General features: G+C 37.1%; 1 protein-coding gene across 1 annotated transcript in view; it reads right to left on the bottom strand.

Moving 5' to 3' along the window:
* Positions 1 to 5,053: 5,053 nt before the first annotated feature.
* The window catches only part of LOC101892540 (uncharacterized), a 69,726-nt gene continuing 61,447 nt past the window's right edge, over positions 5,054 to 13,332 (bottom strand). Inside the window, exons 2-4 of the mRNA XM_011297697.3 lie at positions 8,744 to 9,322; positions 5,924 to 6,011; positions 5,054 to 5,857 (exon numbers count right to left, since the gene is read on the bottom strand). Coding sequence (XP_011295999.1) covers positions 5,665 to 5,857; positions 5,924 to 6,011; positions 8,744 to 9,322 — 860 coding nt within the window. The 3' untranslated portion in view covers positions 5,054 to 5,664. The remainder of the gene's footprint in view (positions 5,858 to 5,923; positions 6,012 to 8,743; positions 9,323 to 13,332) is intronic.

Below are 13,332 nucleotides of genomic sequence, written 5' to 3'. Positions count from 1 at the left end.
CCTGCGGACAAGCCTCGTCGATTGGTATGGGCCCAAAGAGTCATCGAAATGGCCGAAGATGACTAGCAAGTTTGGAACAAAATTATCATGTCCGATGAAGCCCATTTCACATTGAATGGGACCGTAAATAAGCAAAATTGCCGGTTTTACGCCACTGAAAATCCTCAGGAGATTCAAGAAGTGCCTCTTCGGTGCGGCGTTAGTGCGAAAATGGTCATTGGGCCGTTTTTCTTCCCAAATGAAAATGACCATGCTGTTATCATCAATCAGGAGCGTTATCGCGACATGATGACCAATTTTGTGATGCCAATTATTCGTCGAAAGCGTATGAGTCAGTTCTGGTTTCAACAAGACAGCGCTCCACCGCATACAAGTCGCATAACAATCGATTTTCTGAAGAATTTGTTTCCGGGCCGTTTGATGTAGAAAAGTGGTGATTTGGACTGGCCACAGCGTTCGCCCGATTTGACGCCGCCTGACTTCTTCTTATGGGGATATTTGAAGTCAATGGTTTACGTTAACAAGCCAAGGACCGTAGAAGAGCTCAAGGACAACATTCGTGAAGAAATAGCCGCTATTCCGGCCGATATGTTGGCAAAAACGATGGAAAATGCAGCAAAAAGGGCACAATACGTCATCAACGCCGGAAGCGGCCATTTGAGAGATATCATATTCAAAAATTTATGTAAACAAATCTACTTGGAACAAATTAAATGATTAACATTGCCAACCGCCAAATTTTTAATTTTTTCTTTGATTTTTTTAAAAAAAAAAACATGGGTCCGTCGAATATTGGCAACCCTGTGCACCCAATAGATATTTAGATACGGAGTGAAGCGGCCGTGACGGACATGAGGCTCAGTGTGACGGACGAGCTGACAAATAAATGCCACGGGGCATACCATCAAAAACTTTACAGTTAACAACTGGAGAACAATGGAAAACTTTGTATCAGACCGTATACCTGAAACAATTTTAGCTGCCTTGGGAGAAACATCAACTCATAACAGAGATTCGTGAATTGACGGATTCCTATCACAAATGCCGACTAAAAACTGTTGTTATACAGACGGCTCAGTGCTAGGGTGTAGAACGGGACCGCGACTTTTTTATTGAAGAAACAATTGCCGCAATCTCTTTGCGTCTGCCCGAACATATTACGATCCTTCGAGTTTGCGGAGTGTCAGAAGACGAGACCTAACCGACATTAAAATCGCTATAAAAACTATAACTTCCTAAACAGTATTTAAAAAAAAAAAAAAAACTGTTTGATAATCTATTTATTTAATCAACAACTACTCTCAACACGGCTCAGTACGTATTAGACCTCAAGGTCTTCTACAGGTCATCCGGAAATTAGAGGTAAATTAGATCGCTAAATGCTAAATGTGCGTAAAGTTGAGGAATTTTTTATGGCAATTGAATTTCTACTGTAATTGACTGTAAACTGCAGTCATAGTCTAGAATGCACAACAGGTCTACACTGGCTTCAGTGTATGTCGACCAATGCATGTGGCAATTGTTTCGCCCCTCTGTTTAACCTAACTCACCTTTCAAGCTTTATTACATACCAGATTTCCAGTTTTTAGCTTTATCGATTCACATAATACCAAATGGTATAATTTAGAAGTTTACAATCATTTTAGAACTTTTCTTAACTCTAAAGTTTGAAATTCCGAAAACCCTCAACTTCACCAGTGACTCTTATGCAATTTTTAGAATTCTAGCTCATTCATTTTGTCCAATACAAAATATTAAATTTTTAATAAATTCTAGTACTTTTCGTACCAATTCAGCCATTTCACTTTCATTTTATACACTCCATCATTTCTACGGAGGGTAGATTAACTGTGTAACTCCTCGAAATATTCATAATAGAGTATATATATTCTGAATCAGCGTAAAATTCTAAGACGATCTAGCGATGTCCGTCTGTCTGTAGTAATCACGCCACCTTTGGAAGAAATTGAGATAGAAGGCTAAAATTTTGCATACATTATTTACCGGAATTATGTCAAGTTTCATATTTGAAGTTCGTAATGGGTACTACAGCCTATGACAAAAGTTGTTGTATGCTGGTCCAAGTCTTCGTATAGCCCCCATAATACGATAGCTTCCAATATTCGGTACTTTGATGATTTCATCAACATTATTCACCGGAACCGTTTCAAATTTCGTATTGGGAGATCTTAATGGTTACTACAAACTATGAAAAAATGTCGTAAGCAGGCCCACGTCGTCGTGTAGCCCACATATAGAGGTACCTCTGATATTCGGTATTTTGATGATTTTAGCGATATTATTCATCGGAATTGTTCCAAATTTGGTATTTGAAGTTCGTAATAGGCAATACAGCCTTTGACATAAAAATTGTCCGTGCAGATCCACGTCTTCGTATAGGCCTCATATAACGGTACCTCCCGATATTCGGTACTTTGATGATTTTAGCGACATTATTCATCGTAATTGTTCCAAATTTGGCATTTGAAGTTCATAATGGATACTACAGCCTATGACAGAACATTTTCTGTACGGGTCACGTCTTCGTATAGCCACAATATAATGCCACCTCCCGATTTTCGGTATTTAGATGATTTGAGCCACATTTTTCAACAGAATTGTCAGAAAATTCTCACAAGAAGTTCATTGTGAGTACTTTAACCCCTAGAAGAAGATTGTCTATATAGCTCCACGATATCGCGTAGAGGTACCTATATAAAGGTACCTCCGATATTCGGTATTTTGATGATTTAAGGCAAATTTTTCAATGAAATTGTTTTAAAATCCACAAAGGGAGTTCCATGTGAGTACGTTTCCCGCTGGAACAGAAATGTATATATAGGTCCACGATATCATATATCCCCTAACGATATCTCCCAATATTTGGTATTTTGATGATTTTTGCCACGTTATTCACCGAAATTGTTTCAAATTTTATATATAGAGTTCGGAACACTTACTACTGCCTATGATAAAAATTACTTATGCAGGACCACGTATTCGTATAGCCCCCATAGAACGGTTTTCACTTGAGCGGTATTTTCCACTTCGTTATGTACCTTATATAGGAGCTATACCAAAAATATCACTACCAAATTTTAAACCTTCATTAAAAGTTTTGCAACTAAAGACCAAAATTTTCCGAGATCCTTGTTGAAAGGTAAAGGTTATATATGTGGTTTTTAGAACATTTTTTAAAGAAAATCCCAAACTCTAATGGGGTTTAGATCTACTAACCGAATACCATTATCTTAAATTCCCAGACCCAGACCATGACCAGAACTAAGAGTTGCATCAACGTCTTAATTTATTACTACTCTATTACTCTTTGAAGGTAACCTTTTTCAGGACATGTATAATCGATTCAATCATATCCATCTTCCTTTCTGATTGTTCCAAAATTTAGATCGCGTTCAACTGTCTGTTAGTTCGCGCATCTGTCCACTCCCTCTAAACAAAACCGCCAAAAACCCGATTGAAACATTGCAAATTTCCGTGCACTCATTATACCCTACAACACTATGTGTTGGGGGTATTATAAGTTTGATTGGGCCAGAATTTATGTAACACCTCGAAATATTGGTATATATGGATCTTCCTAGCTCGCCGAGCTGAGTCGATCTAGCTATGTATGTTCGTCCGTCCGTCTGTCCATGTTAATTTGTAATCACGCTACAGGTCGCAATTATGGCCCGATCCTTACGAAATTTTGCACGAAGGTGGGGTTAGGGTCAGAATAAAAGCATACTTCTTTTGGAGATGATCGCCAAATGTTTAGGGGTTGAAATGGACCAAATACTGAAAAAATGTCGGATTTTGCAGTAGCTATACAGGTCGCAATTATAGACCAATCGACGGAATTTCGCATGTAGCTAGAGTTTAGGGCGGGGAAGAAGCCTACCAATTTGGGTGGTCATCGGATAATATTTAGCGGGTAAAATAGACCATATCTTTCGTGTTGAAAAAATTCAAAAATTTTTATTAAACCGCGAATATTTTAAATCCCGGCGAAATCACGAAGCCATGACAAGGTTACTTCTGATCTTTACATTGATGTTAACATTCAACAAATCGGATATATAGCAAAATATGTACGATATATATGTCTATCAAAGAAGATATGCTTGTCGAGAACGGCTGAACTGATTTCGACAATTCTCATTAATTCAGAATTGTCTCTTGGCAGGAAAGAACAAACGTCTAAAAATCGCATAAAAATATCTCTCTAAAAATGAAAATATTGGTTTTGTAACATTTTCTCATATTTTTTCAATTTTGTCATATTTTTAGCATATTTTCATTTTGAATTAAACATTTGGTAATATTTCTACAGCTAACAAAACTAAGTAGTTAGGATATCAGGATATCATATACAGATCGCATTTATGGCCCGATCCTTACGAAATTTTGCATGGGGATAAGATGAGGGTCAGAATAGATGCCTACTCTTTTTGGAGATGATCGCCATATATTTAGGGGATGAAATGGACCAAAAGAACTGCAAAATTGTCAGCAGGTCGTAATTATTGCCCGATCCTCACGCACATTTGAATGGGGGTTATCGGGCATTGCAAAAGCCAAGCAGTTTCGGAAGGCCATCCAAAAATATTCAAAGTGTGAAATAGTTTGCCAACTTTTGTAGACAAAATACGAAAATGTCCATTCCAGTGACTTTTTGGAGAATTCACAAATACAGAAAAAACGCACTTCTGACTATTTCGTTAACGCTGATTCCGTTGAAGAATATAGTCAAATGTCTGTATCTCATATAGATGCGTTTCAGTCAAAAACCAATAATAAATGTTAATCTTTTGCCACTTCTGAGAAATTATAGGTCTTTGGGAAATATTGTTTCCAGATCTAGGAAGACCATTTACGTGCAACATCTACCAATAAATTGGAAATGAGCAAATTAGTTCAAGTTGCTATTATTCGAAAATTAAGGAACGGAACCTGATGGTTTTCTTATATTTTTTGTCACAATATATTGTGGAATTCTTTCGAGTATCTCGCCTATATAAACTGTATCGTTTATTATAGTGTTGTAGGGTATTCAACGGTCGGCCCCGCTCGACTGTAGCCTTTGCTTACTTGTTTTTTTATTGGAATTTTATAAAATGCAAAAAATACTTTGCAGTTTTTCCACCAGTGATGAATACTATATTTATATTAAGTATCAACACAAGATCTCGAATGAAAACGAAATATACCATTCCAAAATATTCGTTTGAGTTTCTTCAAATGTGATGTATTTTAATATTTTTATCAATACGAGATCTTGTATGAAAATGGAAACCCAACATTTTTCTAATAACGGCTATCAAAACATTGATTTTATCTACAACGTAGACTTATTATTAGTAATCACCTTAACAATTTAACTTATTTATAAATATCATACATTTTCCTAGGGAATATTAAAGGATATTTCTTGTTTTATTTAGTTGAGTGTAGGAAACTTTCTGTTTTCTTTTTTTTTTCATAACAAATAAATACACATATTCTTTATACAAGATACATTCTATTTGCTCCATTATATTCTGAGTAAAAAAGAAACAACAAAACATTCCAAGGGAGCAGTATTGGGTTAAAGATATGGATTTGTTTCTTAACTATACGGGGAGTAGAAAACATCGTTCATGTATTTGTTTTGAATTAACCAATTTATAACAGCCTTTCTAAATCTTCACTTTCAGCATCGCTGGTAAAGGAATCGGTATCGGTAAAGTAATCATCGCCACGATTTCGACGACAGCATACTCGTCGACTGATTTCGTCATCGCTCCAGTGTTCGAACTCTTCTTTGTGGTGTTCCAACAGCATCAGAGAGGGGAATAAACTATCGCAGCCGCTGCACCTGTAAGACGGCAATAATTCAAGTATAAGAAAGTAACTTAAACCAAAGTTGCGAAGAGGGTGTTACCCAAAATGCCGCTTCTTTTGTTGATGTGAAGCCAATTGTCGATGACAATGAAATGCCCGATCGCATACATTACAGGTAAGTGATTCATCTGTGCATACAAAGATGAAGAGAAAAACAAAATATGATTACTACAGTAAAAGAGATTGGTTCTAATAAAGCAATTAGTAATATAACAGATAATTTGCTATGGAAGACCTTGACGAAAGAAAACCATGAAGTCATCTACTGTCAATAAAAAACCCTTGAGGTCTTCTACTGCCTCTAGGGGGCCTTGAGGTCTCTAATTGTCTATAGGAAACCATGGGGTATTCTAGTTCAAGTTCCTTGAGATTTCCTACGGTCTATAAATGCCTTGAGGTATTCTACTATCTACTTTGAGGTGTGTAGGAGACTTTCATATCTCCCACTGTATGTATGTAGGGGACTGTCTGTAGAAAACGTTGAGGTCTTCTACTCAAGGTCTTCTACTTATGGTATTCTACACTTGAGATCTTATACTGTTTGTAAAAGACCTTGAGGTCTTCTACAGCCTATGAGAGACGTTGAAGTCTTCTACTGCCTATAGGAGACTATGAGATATGAGATCTTATGCTGTCTCTTGAAGACTTCTACTGTCTAAAAAAGCATTGAGGTCTTCTAAAGTCTATAGAAGACTTTGAGGTCTGTGGGAGTCCTTTCCATCTGTCTGTAGAGGACATTGAGTTCTATTGGCTGTCTGAGGTATTCTACAGGGTGAGATAAAAAAAAACTGCAACAAAGTCAAACGCCGTAATTTCTACATTTTTTTATAGAATGGAAGTAAAAAATGTCGGAAATATCATCAAATTTTAGAATAACTTTAGATTTGTTCGAATTGGTCAACTTTGGCACAAATTATGGCCTTCAAAAGGGCAATGAAACTACTACTACTCGAATGCTGCTCTGCGGTATTTTGGCACATTCCATAATATTCGGAATTTATTCTGATACCACGGTCGATTAATACGAGCGGAGAGCGACCATCGGCTATTATGGCGGCCCACACCATCACCATGGCCTGCGCTTGAGTTCTGGTGGCCAATCGAAGGTGCACATCTTCAGCTGACTTCTTTGGCAAATAAATCACGATCAAACTGCTGGACAACGAATGTTGTCTCATCGGAGAAAACCAAATTCTGTAGTTCACCACTTTCGGGCAAGCGAAGCAACTCTTAAGCTCTTTTGAGTCTATTTTCTTTCTGTTGCGGTGTAAATTCTTGCAATTCTTGGAATTTCAATGGCTTTACCCCGAGCTCATTTTTCAAGATTTGCCGAATGGAATATTCAGCTCACGAGCCATTTTTCGACCACTGCGACGCGGGTTTTCGATTAAGTTACTTCTTTATTTTTCGATCCATTTTTGCTGATGTTGCTGTTTCCTTCCATCCACTTCCTTGACGTCGGGCAACGCTACCAGTATCACGATGGTACGAGACACAAAATATTTATTCACATTTAAATGCTGGAGTTTTCTACCGATAGCCACTTGTGGTTTTCTAGCCAAATATAAAGAAATCACGATTGAATTCCATCACGAATAACTTTTTTCTGGAAAATTCTCACCAAAATGCTTTTCTACGCTTGTAAACAATGAGCTGTCACTGGAATAATTTTAACATCTGTTTGACCTCAAGGTCTTCTACAGCCTCTAGGAGACCTTTAGGTCTATAATTGCCTATAGGAAACATTGGGAATTCTAGCTTAAGTTGCTTGAGATTTTCTACTACTGATTTCCTACTGTCTGTAGACGACATTAAGGTCTACTGTCTGCAAAAGACCTTAAGGTCTTCTACTCAAAGTATTCTACACTTGAAGTCTTCTGTATAAGACCTTGACCTGTCTGTATAAGACCTTGAGGCCTTCTACAGCCTCTAAGAGACATTGAAGTCTTCCACTGCTACTGTCTATAGAAGAATGGGGTGTTCTACGGAAGTCCTTTGGGTCGTCTGCTGTCTTACAAGACTTCGATATATTCTACTTTTTTTGAGACCTTGACGTCTCCTACAGTCTATATAAACCGTGAGGTCTTATACTGAGTTGACCTCAAGGTCTCCTATAAAAGGCTGCTACCCTCAAGGTCTCCTTTAGACAATAGCAGCCCTCAATGTCTTCTTCTACTCTCTATAAAAGAACTTGAGGTCTTTTTTTGTTAAATATGGATGCCCGTGAGGCGTTTTACGGTCTTCCTTGATAGAAGTCCTTTAGGTCTTCTGCTGTCTATAGAAGTCTTTGAAGTCTTCTTGAGGTTGGTAAATAGTGACCATTTGTAATGCATTCGTTAATTCAGCTAAATTGACATTCACATTTCACAGTCGCATAATCGCCCCAACTTAATTTCATTCCATTTTCTTTTTATCCTATTTCGAGTATCCATTGTCATTGATTTCTCCTCACAACCGATACAACAACTTTTATTGGCTTTCAGACACTCTTTTAATGTATTTGTGTTTGTTAAGCTCTTAGATAATATAATTATAACCACGTTTTAATGCCAGCCACTTCGTTGTGTCATCTGCCCAAATACTTTTTGGCCAAAATGAATTACCGACTTTTAATGGCCATTAATGATACTCCGACCGACAAAGTCCTGGCACTTAAACTTGTCCAACTGTCGACTGTCTGTTAAGTCCATCAAATGGCAAAGTGCCACACACAGCGCTATGAATTGCTTGCAAAAAAATAAATCCAATCGAGTTCCTCACCATTTCTCATTAAAATGCAATGCACGCTTTTGACGTTATTGTCAAAAGACAATATTCAAATTTTTCCGAAGGTCGTAAGAAAACCACCAAAAATACTTACCATAGTCATCGTCGTCTGACATCGCCATGGACTGTAAGCGGTTTATTGTGTTTTCATTGAGTTCCTTGCTGCTGAGACGGGATGCGGTCGAACTGGAGGTTACTTTTAAAATTCCATTTGCGCTACTGCCGCCACACAAGCTATTCATGTTGTATCCACATAAATTACTATCGGCATAATTTCCTTGACAATCAGCTGCGGTACAGTGTCCCCCACCGACGCTCCCGTCGTTGATGTTCGAACCCTCGAGGCAAGAATTTTGTAAACCATTACCACCACACAGGCTGCAATCGCTATCCACAACACCGTGGCAAGCGGCTTCACAGCAACTATCACCACCCCCACCGCCGCCACCATCATCCTCATTTGTGGCCGAGTGATGGCTGTTGTGATGATGGAGATGGCATCCATTTTGGTTGCTGGTCGTCGTACCAGCATTGCCATTCGTGGGTGTTATCAATTCAAAATTATCGATTTCCTCAAAAGGATCATCAATTTTGTGTTTCGCCGAGGAAGCATCATCGGAGTCAGCACTTAAGCGGCCGTAGGCTTTGCGTGGCGGTCTCTTCACATATTTGTCTGCAAAAAGGGAGAGAAAGAAATGATGAAATTATCTAATTAGTATGAGGTAAAGTTAAATGGGGACACACAAACTAATCGATTTTCGTAAGGGGGAAATTAAATTTTTGGACAATAAAGGTGGAATTAGTTTAGGTTAGGTTTTATACCCTTCGCAAAGGGAGCTTAATTACATTGCGAAGGAAAATTGAACGCAGTGTTTGGGTGTACTTTTGGGAATGATAGGACTATTTGGTTATTAATTTAGAATAAAATAAAAATCGTTATGCACAGTATTGCTTGTAGTTTTTATACCTTCCACTATACATAGTATGGTTCGTCATTCCGTTTGTAACTCATCGAAATAATAATTTTAGACACAAAAAAGCATTTATATTTTTGATAAGGTAAAATTCTAGGACGTCCATCCGTTCGTCTGTTTTAATCATGCTAGAGACAAAAGAAATAGAAATAGGAAGCTAAAATTTGGCACGGATCAGTCTTTTATCTTCAGGCAGGTCAAGTTCGAAGATGGGCTATATCGGTCTACGATTTCGTATGGCCCCAATATAACGATATTCGGTATTTTAATGATTGCAACCAAATTTTAAATTGTCTGAAAATTAACTGAAGAAGTCCCATCTGAGTACTTTACTCGCTGGAAGAGTATTGCCTATATCGGTCCATACAACGGTATCTCCCTATATTCGGTATTTTGATGATTTTAGCTACATTTTTCAACGCAATTGCCTAAAAATACATACTAGAAGTTCTTTCTAAGCACTTCACCACCTGGAAGAGGAATGTCTATGTAGGTCCACGATATCGTATAGCCCACATACAACGGTACCTTTCGATATTCGGTATTTTGATAATTTTAGCGACATTATTCACTGGAGTTGTTTAAAATTTCGTATTTGAGGTTCCCAACAGTTACTGCAGCCTGTGACAGATAATTGTCTATGCAGGTCCAGGTCTTCGTATAGCCCCCATATCACCGTTATATGGTATTTTGATGCCGCCATTATTCGGTATTTTGATGGTTTTAGCTACATTATTCGCCATTTTCTTCAAGTTTCTTTGAATATTGTAATGGATTATGTCAAAGGTTGCCTATGCAGGTCCACGTCTTCGTATAGACCCCATTATGACATATAGACTCCATTAATTTGTAATCACCCGATCCTCCCGATAATCACGAAATTTAGCATGGATGTGGCGTTATGGTCAGAATAGAAGATGATCTCGACAAAATTTGAAATACTTATTTCTAAGCTGTATCTGATATCTGGTAATAAAGATTATTCCTTGGAGTGCATATTACGCATGTGAGGGATTTCAACACCAAATCGGATAAAAAATATATATGGAAGCTATAGCTATATCTGAACCAATCTACATTTCAATTTGAAGCGCTTGCTTTTAGGCTGAATTCCGTCGGATTTACCAAAATTTAGCCCATTTGGGCTGATAAACCCTAAATCGGATGAAACATATAGTATATGGCAGTAACTGAACCGCTTTTCACCAAAATTTGAAGTATTTGTTTCTAGACTGAATTCGATCGGATGTGCGAACCGATATTGTCATTTGGTGCAAAATAAACCCGAAATCCGTTGAAGATATATATGGGAGCTACATCTAAATTTGAACCGATTCTCACAAATTTCACTAGAGTTTGTTCTTGGGCCAAAAAAATATTGTTTGCAAAAATTCACATCAATATGGACCTGCATTTTGTTCACAAGAATACATGGACAGACGGACCGACAGCTATTGCTCGATCTTCACGAAATTTTAATGCAGGTAATGCTAGAGGCAGAATAGAAGCCTATTGCTTTTGGAAATGATGGCATAACATTTAGGGGTTGAAATTGACCAAAACTGAAAAATTTCCTGATTTTGTAGTTGTTCTACAGGTTGCAATTATAGGTTGCAATTATTATAGACCGACGCGGAAGTTAGCATGGCGCTAGAGCTTAGGGCTGGACAGAAGCCTTTCAATTTTGATGGCCATCGGGTAATATTTAGTAGGTGAAATAGACCATAACATTTGTGTTAAATAAAAGTGAAATGTTTGATTAAACCGCGAATATTTTTAATCCCGGCGCAATCACAAGTAGATGAACAGGTCAATTCTGACCGTTACATAGATATCGATAGTAAATAGATTGGATATATATAGCGAAATATATACAAAGAGAAGGGATGTTAGCTAGAATGCTTATATTTCAAGAATGGCTGGACCGATATTGACAATTGATATTTTGTCAATTCGGAATGCATTGCATAAAATCTAAAAAATCTCATAAAAAGATGCCAATAATGATGTTTATATAGATTTTGTGATTTTTTTTATGTTCTCATATTTTTTTGTCTTCTAATATTGAAGTGCACATTTTGTAATATTTTTTCACGTTACAAAACAGGTTGGGATTATTATATACAGATTGCAACTGTTGTGAACAATATCGGTCCACCCCATCAAGTACCTCCCCCACAAATGGTCAACATTTTGAATAATTACAACTCTCATAAAATTTGATGTAAGAGTCCGATTGTCTTCAAATTTCACACATCTCAATATTTATATTAACCCAAGGTCTGGTGTTAAGATGGATAATATCGGACTACTACTTCTGGTACCTCCCCCACAAAAGGTCGAAATTTTCAAAAATATATTTGTGCACAGAAAGAGAAAGGATAATCCGATTTTGCTCCAACTTTGCAAATCCTAATATTTGTGTCAGTGTTAGGTCAGGTGTGAAAATGGACAATATAGGTCCACTCCATCAAGTACCTCCCCCACAAATGGTCAAAATTTTGAATAATTGCAACTTTTATAGAATGTAAGTTTATATTAACCCAAAGTTTGGTCTTAAGGTGGAATATACCGGTCCACTCCTTCCAGTACCTCCCCCACAAAAGGTCGAAATTTTGAGTATCCATTAAGCTCATAAAACGCGAAATTAACATCTGATGCCGTTTAGACTTTGCACATCTGAATATTTCTATGAAGACAGGATCTGTTAAAAAAAAAAAAAAAAAAAAAAAAAAAACGTTAGAGATCGGACCATTCCTTCTGGTACCTCCCCCACAAAGGGTCAAAGTTTTGAATAACCAAAACGTTTATAAAATCCGAAATCACATTATCTCACATTATTATCATTATCACATCACATTATTTTCACTAACAAAAGATCTGTTGTAAAAATGGTATATATCGGTCCACTCCTTCTGATACCTCCCCCTCAAAGGCTCAAAGAAAGCGAAATAAGCATGCAACTATCCTCTCTCTCAACTCAACTCTCCTCAAATTTCACACATACAAACATTTTTGCTAATACAATATATGTTGTGCAGATGATATATATCTATGAACCCCTTCTGGCACCTCATTCACAAAGGTGTCACAATTTTCCATATTTTTATCTGTCATAACTTGCGAAACAAGTCAGCGATTTTTATAACTTGCTATATCTAAATATATCTCTCTTTGCCACAAACCTGAGATGAATATGGAATTTATGATTTTCCATAAATTGGATAAAAATGTTTGATTTTCTTGTAATACTGCCCATACCAATATTTTAATATGTATTAGATTTTGGCCCATTCCTTCGGAACCCACAGCATATGAATGATCATAACAAAAGTCAAAATATTTTTGATAGCCGTACATTGGCTGAGGGTATACATCTGTCGGTAAGCCGTAGAGATACTTTTTAACTTGTTTTTGCTTATATTTTTTCCAATATCGATTAGATTCAAATTCCCCGTAGGCACGTATCCTGTTTAATTATTTTCACAGATTGTTTCAGATTTATTTAATTGGGTTATATACTTATGTGTGTTTACGAGTATCAGTTTTGCCCCCTAAACTCCCAAAAATTCAATTGATTTCTTCATTTCGATTTTTATCGATATATAATGTAGTCAAGTCATGTTCCTAACATTTAACCGACTGTCATATAACCGACAATTATTTTTGGCAAACGTTTTGTGTGTCTGTTTTTATTGCCCTTTGATTG

This window comes from Musca domestica, unplaced genomic scaffold, assembly GCF_030504385.1.
Source record: "Musca domestica strain aabys unplaced genomic scaffold, Musca_domestica.polishedcontigs.V.1.1 1, whole genome shotgun sequence".
NCBI classification, from domain to species: domain Eukaryota; kingdom Metazoa; phylum Arthropoda; class Insecta; order Diptera; family Muscidae; genus Musca; species Musca domestica.
Note: the sequence above shows the minus strand (reverse complement) of the source record. Positions and strands in the feature narration are given on the sequence as shown.